Source organism: Panthera leo, chromosome B4 (genome assembly GCF_018350215.1).
Source record: "Panthera leo isolate Ple1 chromosome B4, P.leo_Ple1_pat1.1, whole genome shotgun sequence".
NCBI classification, from domain to species: Eukaryota; Metazoa; Chordata; class Mammalia; order Carnivora; family Felidae; genus Panthera; species Panthera leo.
In genome coordinates, this window is record NC_056685.1 from 131800246 (window position 1) to 131810301 (window position 10056).

At 62.1% G+C, this 10056-nt stretch overlaps 1 protein-coding gene across 1 annotated transcript; it reads right to left on the reverse strand.

The window, feature by feature from the left end:
• Window positions 1-2482: 2482 nt before the first annotated feature.
• On the reverse strand, window positions 2483-9720 carry CBX6 (chromobox 6). Its single transcript, XM_042947836.1, has 5 exons — window positions 9581-9720; window positions 9353-9396; window positions 9138-9203; window positions 8921-8987; window positions 2483-4579 (listed from the first exon to the last, which is right to left on the reverse strand). The coding sequence occupies exons 1-5, from the start codon at window positions 9647-9649 to the stop codon at window positions 3578-3580; spliced, it is 1248 nt and encodes a 415-aa protein (XP_042803770.1). The 5' UTR covers window positions 9650-9720; the 3' UTR covers window positions 2483-3577.
• Window positions 9721-10056: the final 336 nt, after the last annotated feature.

A 10056-nucleotide genomic window follows, 5' to 3' on the forward strand; every position in this document is an offset into this window, starting at 1 on the left:
CTGCTTCCTCCTTGGGGCGGACCTCTTACCCAGATCGCCCGGCAGCGGGGAGCCGGCCGGCTCTCTAGCAGCTTCGGCACCCAGGCCCCCACCTTTGGAAGGGGCTCTTCCCAAAACACCAGGGCAGCTGGGCGCTTCACCCCGCGAAGCAGCTTTGCCTCGTGGGGCCCTACTTTCCAGGTCTCTTAAATGGGGCGCTCTCTGCCCACCTCACACTGACTTCGGGCCTTCATCAGCCCTTCTTTCCAGAGCAGTGGAAGGATGCAGCTCATTTTGCCCCGGGCCCCTTCGGGGGGCAAGAGTGAAAGGGGGCTGTGGGAAGCTAGAGGCCCCAGCGCCAGCAACCTCGACCGCCACCGGATCCTCAGCGGCTGCCTGGACACCGGCGGTGCTTTACGAAGAGGCCTTGCGGCCCAATACACCCATTTCACAGAAGGGCACGCTCAGGGTCGGAGAGGGAAATGAAGACGGAGGTGTCCCAATTTCCCATCTCAAACCAGAGACACGGGACCTCACCTGTTTCCTATGACACGTGGGCGGGGAGGAGGAGGTGGCCTTAAGGGGAGAATGACCGATGCCCCAACCGCTACTGAACATGGGAAGAGATCGGGCTTTGAGGGATATTTCACATATAAAAATAAAGCGAACCAGAATGCAACTTCTGCTTGGTAGTTAGGTAAACGGAAAAGCAGCAAGGGGAGAGGGAGGGCCCGGAGAAGGCTGATTCGTGCAAGAGTGTGTGTGTGTGGGGGGGGGGGTTACGGGTTTCCCGCTCAGAGCCACCCTCGGAGAGGTAGGAGGGCTCCGCTTGCTCTGGACCCTGTGCCCACCTAGACCCCCCCAGGGGAGGTGCCCACCTTGAAGCAGCGTGCGCGTGTGCGGAGGTGGGGTGGGGCCACGCGGTGGAGGGGCAGGGGCAGGCATTCCCTTCCCCCCATGGTCACCCCCAGTCCCTCTGGATCACCGCCTAAGATTCTCCTGGAGTCTACAGCTCCTTCTTCCTGAAGCCTGCAACCCTCACCCGGCCAGGCAAACTCAGGGGCGTCACGGTCTTTGGGGTGATGGGGAGGGAGGGACCAGAGGACGGGACACGCTGGCAACCAAATGGAAGAGAGCAAGGAACCCAACTGTATCCACTCACCAGCCTTCCTGGAGAAAGTCACCGATGACACAACAGTGGGGCTCCCGCTGACCCCCACCCTCCCCAAATGTGGGCTCCATGCCCCGGGCCCCTGCAGTTCTGGCTAGTTCCCTTGGGGACAGCTGTCTTCCTTCCCTTTGAAGGAGGGTAGGTGTGGAGTGTGGGCCCAGGACAGGAGGGAGGCCTCCCCACCTCGGGCCAAGGAGAGAGAGCAGGGACCCCAGGGACCGGCAGCCGGGTCTGGGTTTCCGTCCCCGGTTCCTAACATTGCCACCTCGCCTGTGCAATCATTGCTTCACTAGTTTTTCTTTAAATATCTCTTTCTCTCCCCCCCACTCCCGCCCCAGCCCCATAGGAATCCCACGATATTTTTTTCTATTTCTTTTTTTTTTTCCTCTTTTTTTGTTTTTTGTTTTTTTGCAAAACTAACTCTTTCACTTTCCTGTCATAAAATCACCTCTGAAAACACAACTTCTTTACAAAAAAAAGTCACGAATGACACGGACTCTCAGGAAAACACATTTCTATGGTCTCTGGAAACACCTGTAACTGGCACCCAGGTGGTCGTTCACCTGGGGTGAGGGGTCGGGTGGGGGGGAGGGAAATCCCCTCCAAGGACAGAGGAGAGATACCAGCCCTTCTTTGGGGAGGGGGGAAGCCAATTGGCACTTGGACGGCCACAGAGCCGACACAAAGGGCAGGGTGGGGAGGGGTCTAGGAGTGCCAGCCCCCCAAACCCTGTGAGGGCCCTTGTTCTACATCCTGGGGCGGGGAGGGACGGGGGCCACGCCACAGCCCCCCGCAGGGAGATTCGGAAGAACGAGTCCTCCTGTACTTCGGGCAAAGGCATTTGCTACCTAACAGGATTCCCTTTCTGCCTCCTTCGACCACCTTTTGCCATTGCGCTTCTGGGCTGACACACCCCTGGCCGCACACACCACGAAGCTCCCCTGGGCGACGCGCAGGGACAGGCCATTCAGGCCAGACTGACAGCCGGGGCGGCCGGCAGGGTGGCCTCCCGCAGGGCACGGGAGCCCTGGTCTCGCCCCCCCTCCCCCTCCCAAAGAACACAGGCCCCCTCTTTGGTCGCCCCCTTTGGCCTGCCTGCCCTCCCAGTGCCCGGCCTAAAGCTGGGGTGGGTCTCTGCCATTGGCATGGCCCGGAGCCACCCGCAGCTTCGAGCAGGCTGTGCTGGGAGGAAGCCTCAGCAGTCGGACGCAAGAGAGGGGGAGGGGGCGGGCGAAGCCGGAGGCCCCCCACCACCACCCCCAGAATGGTTTCCAGGCTCCTCTCCCCCTCCTCCGCCCCTCCCCCCCCCCCACCCCAGGACAGGGGGGGGAAGAAGGGGATGGCCCGGGCGGGGGTCTCCCCCTTCCACCTTAGTCCCCACCATGCCGTGTCTGAAGCAGAGGCCCGGCTGGTTGCGCCCACCACCCCGAGGAGGAGGGCTTGGGGGCACACACACCAGCACTGGGGGGCTGGGGGGATCAGCCTGTGGCCCCACAGCAAACTCCTCGGGCCCGGGCCAGGTCTGGGCAAGGAAAGGTCCAGGCCTTCGACGACCCGATTCCGTGGAACCCTCAAGGGGGCCGCCTGAAAGCCCGGGCCCAGAGCACATATGCGTAGGCGCACAGACACGCCAAGGGGCGGCAGATGAGTGCGCCAGCCGGAAGTTTCTACAGCAGGTTCTTGTAGCACCTTTGGTGGAGAACTGAAGGGGCCTTTAGATGCTAGGAGGCTGTGGCAGGGGGAGGTCCCTGCCAGTCCCTCCCACCTCTGAGATGGGGATTAGGAAAGAGACTGGGTGGGGTGGAGCCTAAGGGGACCTGCTTGGGTCTTGGCCAAAAGCGGGCAGGAAGACCCAGGCCTCCGGTCCAGCTCCTGCTGCATTCGTTGATATGGAGGGAGGGGCCGAAGCTGGCCTCACCTCAACCTCTGTCTGGGCTTTGCCATCCCTGCCCCTCCTGCCCAGGCATCTGGGGGAAGGAAAGAGGCAGTGCCCATATGGGGAAGGGGTCTCCTAAGGGGCCCCGCAGCTGCCGGGTTAGCACCGAGAAATCAGATGCTGTGTGCGCGAGCTGGAAGCAAGCCGGGGGAGGGAGAGCAGGATGTGGAGGCGGCGGCCAACTCTGGGTTCCGGGGCTCCCCAGGAGCCCCCCAGCGGGCCCCACCATGCATGGGCTGGGAGGGTGCCAAGAGACAAGGAGGAGGACTTCTGAGTGCCCTGGCCCCACCCCGGCCCAAATCCGTTCCGGGACGGCCGCTCCCCCAGGCTTCGGGGGGTTCCAACCGCCCAGCCCCCTCCCGGGGTCAACACCGAGCCATCTGAAACAAGCAAAGCACGGGCAGAGGTGTCTGAGGGCAGGGGTGGGGGCAAGAGCAGGGCTCTGGGCAGGAGGGCCCCCCCAGCCCCCCCCCCACCTCGGTGGAGCCCCTTCACTTGCTCACCCCGCTGCCGCCACCACCCCCAGTGGCACCTGCTACCCCAGTAGCCACCTTCTCGAAATCCTCAGGGTTGCAGAATTCCTTGATAGTGACTGTCAGAAGGTTGCTGGTGACATCGGTGACGACCACGTTGGAGCAGGGGGACATCTCGGGGCGCCAGTCCCCAGCTTCGGGCTCAGAGGAGGCGCCGGCAGGCTCAGGGGCCACGGGAGGCGCCTGGCCCGTGGCAGCCGTGACGTCGGGAGGCACCCTCTTGCTGGTGGCCGCCACCTCGGGAGGGATGGACAGGTCGAGCACCTCAGGCTCACGCCAGTCGGGAGCAGATGGGCTCATGGTCTCAGGGAGCAGCTTGGGGGGCGCGTCATCGGGGTCGGAGGAGGACTGCGGTGCCGGTGAGGGGCAGCCAGAGGAGCTGGAGCTGCGGGCGTCATAGGGGGCAGCGGGGGCCGCCAGCAGCAGCCCGGGGCCCGGGGAGGCGGCAGGGTCGGCCTTGCCCGCTGGCGGGGGAGGCGGAGGGCCGGGCGGGGGCTTATTGTACAGCGCGAAGGTGCCGAACTTCATGTGGCGGATCTGGGTGCGCAGGATGCTCTCGCTGAACTTCTTGCTCTTGCCAATGACGCGGTTCCTGGAGGGGACTTTGGGGCGAGCGAGGGCTCCTGCCCCCTGCCCGGCGCCCGCTCCACCCGTGCCCTTGTCGATCACCTTCAGGTTCAGGATGATGCGGTTTCGCTTGGGCTCCCGAGGCTTCACCTTGCGATTGATGATGCGCACCGTCTCAGAGAAAGGGGAGATGGGTGGGCGCAGGCCAGGGCTGCCTCCCTGGGGGTCCGGGCGGGGCAGCGGGCGGCGGGACATGCGGTGGCAGCGGCGGATGTCCTTCTTGAGCCGGTGCACGGCCGCGCTGGAGTGCAGCTTGGGCGAGGAGGCGCTGGCACTCGGCTTGACAGAGAAATGCACGTCACTGATGCGGAGGGCCTCAGCCTGGGCTCGCGCCTGTGGGGCAGAGGGAAGGGCTGAGCGGGGGCTCGGCTTCCTGCTGACCTCCTCCGGGTGCTCCTGCGCCAGCCACCCACGAGTACAGTCCCGTTACGCTACCCTGCGAGCCCTTCAGAGAATCAGCTGTGCTCCCGACCCGGCTTAGAGATGAAAGGAAGCCCATTCGGACAGGTGAAGCAAAGTGCACGAGGCCTGAAAGCAGGTCGCACCCCCGTCGGGGCCCGACACGGCTTGGCAGTGGGGCCCTGGGACAGATAGGGTGGGGGCTGCCCTTGCTGACACAGAGGAGTGTCCTCGATCAGGACACGGCATGGAAAGCACACCCTTTGTTCAGAAGCCCCGGACCAACTCTGCTCGGTGAAGGATCCCAGCCTAGCCTGGCACCCCTCCGCAGACCGATACTTGGGGACAGAAAGAAGGGGGAGGCCCCTCCCTGCTTCACTCCACACCCCAACGCCACTGACCTACTCGCAGGGTCCCAAATGCTCTGTGCCGTCTCTGAACGGGCTGCACTTCCAGTTTGGATTTGCCTCCCCAGCGGATCATCACCCCTGGGACAGATCCTTAGCTCTCAGCCCCTCCTGTATGCTCGCGTACGCCCTCCTGTAAGCTGCCCTTCCCTTCCCGGGTCTGACTCATGTCTGCCCAGGATCTGGCTCAGGGCCTGGGTCCGAGCAAATCAGTGCCAGTGAATTCCAAAGCTGGCACCCAAAGCCTCGGTTGGAACCCCCCTCAGCGAGACATGGGTTTGGTGGGGATGAACCAAGAGGTGGGAACAGCTCTGAATCCGTGCCAAGGTGGCCTGAGGGGTGGATGGCTGAGTGAGTCTGTGGGGCCAGCGAAAAATGTCCCTGGCTCCCGGGCTCAGCTGCATTCCCAGGTGTGAGGCGTGTAAGGCCCCAGGGCTCTGTAGGAGCTCACCTCACTGAAGATGTGGGGTGTGGCAGGGCCCCCAGAGTCAAGTTCAGGGCAAGGGACTCACGAGGCCATCAAGACCGTCCTCCATGGCCAATCCTTCCTTCACTAACAAAACACCAGTCACAAGCCAGCTGCTTGGAGTTGGAACTATAACCGCAGCCTCTCCCCTAGGGGCTGCCCTCCATGGAGAGGACAGGTCACAGGCAGTTGTGACACTGGGTGACTGACTCAATGTAAGAAAGGACGTACGGGGCCTAGAGGAGCAGCGATCAGGTGCACGGGCCCGTCTTGGAGAATGAAGCCTAAGCAGGAGGGAGCCGTGGTCCCTTCTGAGCCTGACACGCCCCAGGCTGCTGCAGAGGCCCCATGGCCTGCCACACGGATGCCACTAAGACAAACAGTGGGAGCAGAGAGCCCAGCAGTGGGAGGATGTATCAGGCAAGGGACTGAAAGCAATGGCTGGAGAGAGTGGCAGCGATGACAGAACTGTCACCTACAGACACCTTGGCTCCTGATGGGGGAAGACTCGCTAGGCTGTGTCTCCTTCAACCCGGGTGGGCCGAGAGGGAGGACACATTCCCACGGTCAGCCCGTGAGCTCCGCAAGAGTGAGACCTGTAGTTTGGGGTCTCTCTACATCCCACCCCACAGCACTAGACACTTAGCCAGTCCCTGCGAGGTAGCCTGTGTGCCCCTCAGGCAAAACTACATCGTATTTGACCACAACCGCCCAGAAGCGGGGTTTGCGGACTTCTTCACTGCATTAGCAAGGATCGTCTTTAGAAGGTGGTGGAAACACGCTTCAACGCCACATGGCCCTCCTGGCCACGCTGGGGGTCTCCTGAGGGCTGCTTGGCCAACAGTCCCTCCGGGCACTAGGTGGCAGCACACACGGCCTAGTCTGCCCGGGACCAGGGTGGCCAGCTCCTCCCGTGCACCAGCCAGTGGAACCAGGGACTGGTCTCCTCCTATCCCTCCTCAGACAAAGGCAGGAGAAAGCTAGCCTTTTTCCTCGGCCTGGCAAGCAGGGTCTTTTGCAAGTTCATCCCCAAGGGAGCTCGGGGGGGGGGAATCTCCACTCTTTCTGTCCCCGCCCTGGGTGGGGGGGGTCAGCATTTATGCCATCCGCATGCTGCCTGAGCTCCCAGACCTCTGTCATCATGGCTCTGCCCAAATCCAGCGGCGAGGGTCCCTGCGGAGCCGCAATACTAACGTATGGTTTCCAAACTTTTTATGAGAAACGTTTCTTACTTTGTAACTTCTCAACATATATATGTATCTTTTGTTTGGAAGGGGACCGGTTTAACCTTTCCCCCTCCTCTCCCCTCCCCCAGGTGGTTGAGCATTCACTGAAGGTGGGACCTGGGTCTGGCCCGTGAATGAAAAATGGTACCCACGGCCAATGTGTTTACTCCACTCTGGCCGGTGACAGGCACGGCTCTGAGGGGTTGGCAGGTACTACAGACAGCACAGAAGGTTCAAGACCTGGACTCTACCACCAACTCTCTGTGACCGTGGGCAAGTTACACAACCGCCGTGGCCTCAGTTTTCCTATGTGTAAAATGGGGGCAACGACAACCTACCTCACGGGCTCCTGTTTCCTTCAGAACAGTTCCGGAGCAGAAAGTAAGTGCTGAGAATACTTTGTCTCCCAGATACACCGCCCGTCAGGGACTCACAGAGCCCCGGGCCCGGACCAAACTGATCTCCACCACCCCTTGCAAATATCTATGGTCACTGTCGTAAAGGTCCAGGTCAAGGTCCCGCCATCTGCCTCTCCACCCCCTGCCCCACCAACTCTGCGACCATCATGGTTTCCTGTGTGTGTCCACCGTGTCCCCTTAACCTGACGTGTGCTCTCTGAGGGATGGGGGGTGAAGGAAAGGAGCAGGAATGGAGGCCAGGAAGCCGGGTGATGGCATCTCATGTAAGCCTCCTCCCCTGTCTGGGCCTTGATTTTGCTCATGTGCATAATGGGAATGGTACTCCTTCACAGGGTTGTTGAGAGGATTAAAGGAGATAATCCATGAGGGGCCTCAGCACTGTGTTAGGCCCAGAGCCAGCTCAGGAGCTACGGCTACCAAAGAAAAAAAAAAAAAAAAAAAAAAAAAAAAAAAAGGCATTTTGTGAATCCAAGCTCACGGTCATTACTCACTTCACCGCTAGAGGGTGCTCCAGCTGCGCTCACAGCCTGTCACACAGCCCACCCGCCCTCCCGCTGCTCCGCCCCAGCCCTCCTCCTAAGAAACATCAAGGGTTAAGTGTGCTCCTCCATGAATCCCGGAGCGTGTGCAGGTTGGGAACAGGAATCGTGTAAACAGGTGGAAGCTAAGGAGTCTTTCATGTCTGCTTTAAGTCCAAACCCTTGCACGACGTGCACAGACCTTTTGGTCTGGGCTTCTTCAGCCCCACCCCACCCTCATGGGGCCTTTTGGGCAAATGGGAGATTCCGAGGTTCTGCAATTCGGCAGAGTCTCTCTTCTCTGCAGAGCGCTCCCTGCCCTTACTCAGCCAATCGCCACAAAGTCACAGGCTGTCAGGGTAGGCTGGGGCCCCCAGGCAACTTCAGCACTACTGGGTCAACTGTGGTTTCCCAGGGAGGCCTGCCTGCAGTCTCGCCTGCGTCCTAGGGTCATCTCACCTTCCCTTTCCGACTCTGTTCTGAGAAAAATAAAATCCCACCCCCCACCCCAAAATGAACCCTAAGATGGCTTCCTTCCTAGGTCTCCCTCCCCTGCTGAGGCTAATGTGCTATGCTTTCACTCCCCCCACCCCGTCTTCATTACAGTCTCCAGAAACGGCCAGCGGTGGGGGTAAGCCAGTGGCTCAGCCCGTGAGAAACTCAAAGCGAAGTGATCTAAGGTCAAATTCAAGCTGCAGTCCCCAGTGAGGAGGGGAGACATGCAGAACCAATCCTGACAGTGAAAGAAGCTGGGGGCAGGGAGGCAGGTGGCCCCCAAATGCCTCTTCTGTTCCCAGCCCTGAAGGAAGCCACATTTACTCTCCCCCGCTGGGTTTGAATTCCAGGCAGAGCCTTAGCAGGGCTGGGGGCGATGAAGGTTCCCTTCATCTAGTGTGCAGAAGTAACCTCCCTGCCACCCCCTCAGGTGGACAGCCCCCACCTGCCTCATCCACCCCCCATGCGGGAGCCCTGCTGGCCAGCCCAGACTCTCGTTTTCTCAGCGAGGATTATCCTCCCCCCTCACTTCCCACTCCCAGGCCCCTCTTGCTGAAGCTGGAGCTGGCCAGGGCCGGCTGCCAGGGGCTCTTCGGGGGCTCACAACCACCCCCTGCCCAGCTGGGGCCCCTCTGGAAAGGTCCGCCTGCCTGGGCAGCCGCGGATCTGTCCCTCCCTTGCAGGCCCCGTGCTGCGCCAGGGCTAGGGGCCCGAGAGGGGGCTGCTGGGGCTGGGCCAGGTTACCTTCAGGAGGAAAGTTTTGGGTTTGGGTCCCCTCTTCTTGGGCCCATACAGCTCACGCTCCCTCTCCCTGCGGCCGAGAAACGCCAAAGGTTAAAAAGAACCCGTTCCCGGGCCCCACTCCGCGCTGCCCTCCCCGCTCTCCCGTTTCCCCCGCTTCCCCGCGCGGCGCCCCAGCCGAGCCTTGGCCCCGCCGCCCCTGCCAGCTCCCCAAACTCACTTCTGCTCGAAGGCTGCAATGAGCCGCGAGTCGAGGATGTTCTCCTCGGGTTCCCAAGTGCTGTACCTGCCGAGTCACACATGCACAAAATAAAAATGAAAACCTAATGGGCAGAGGCACATGCGAGGCAGCAAACGTGCGCACCCCCCCACCAGGAAAAAAAAGGCCCCGTTGCCTCCCTTTCCCCCTCGCCCCTGTATCCCGCCGGCACTTACTTGATGGCCCACCCCTTCCATTTCACCAGGTACTCGATGCGTCCCTGGAAAACAGAGAAGAAAAAAAAAGGGGGGAGTGGGGGTGGGGAGGATGCGGGGACGCGAGGAGGCGGCGGCGCGGGGGTGGGCGAGAGGGCCCGGGTTAGCGGGACCGCTTCGCCCCGGTGAGCCGCGGACCCCCGGACACCGGCTGCCGGGCAAGGCGTCCCACCTCGGGAGGCGGCTCACCTTTCGGATCCGCCGTTTGATGATGGATTCGGCCGCGAAGACCCGCTCGCCCACTGCAGACAGCTCCATCTTGCTCAGCGGCACCCACAGCCCATAATACTCCCTGCTCCCGCGGCCGGTGCTGCACCGCTCGCGCACGCGCCGCAGCGCACAGGCCCCGGCGGGCGGGCGCGCGGCGGGGCGCGCGCTCGTGTTCCAGCTGCGGGCCGTCACGTGACCGCTCGGGGCCGGCGCGCCGTTGCCAGGACCTCCCCCTCCCCCGGGGCGGTTGCTAGGGAAAGTGTGCGCTTGCGGGGCGGGGGCGCGCGCTGACTCTTAAAGGGGCCTCGCCTGGCGGCGGGAGTCTGGGCCCGGAACCCGGTGGGTGCTTGGCTTGTGCGAAGCCTGGTCGGGCGCAGTGCAGCCCGACAAACACCCACTCACTCCCCTCTCCGTCTTCCCGGCCCCGGAGAGCTGACACCATCTCCCTCCCTTTA

Coding starts and splice junctions, on each gene's coding strand:
- CBX6 (XM_042947836.1), bottom strand. CDS start 9,649: ATGGAGCTGTCTGCAGTGGGCGAGCGGGTCTTCGCGGCCGAATCCATC. Junction 9,204..9,352: donor TGGAAGGGGTGGGCCATCAA/GTAAGTGCCGGC, acceptor GTGACTCGGCAG/GTACAGCACTTGGGAACCCG. Junction 4,580..8,920: donor CCAAAACTTTCCTCCTGAAG/GTAACCTGGCCC, acceptor TCTGCCCCACAG/GCGCGAGCCCAGGCTGAGGC.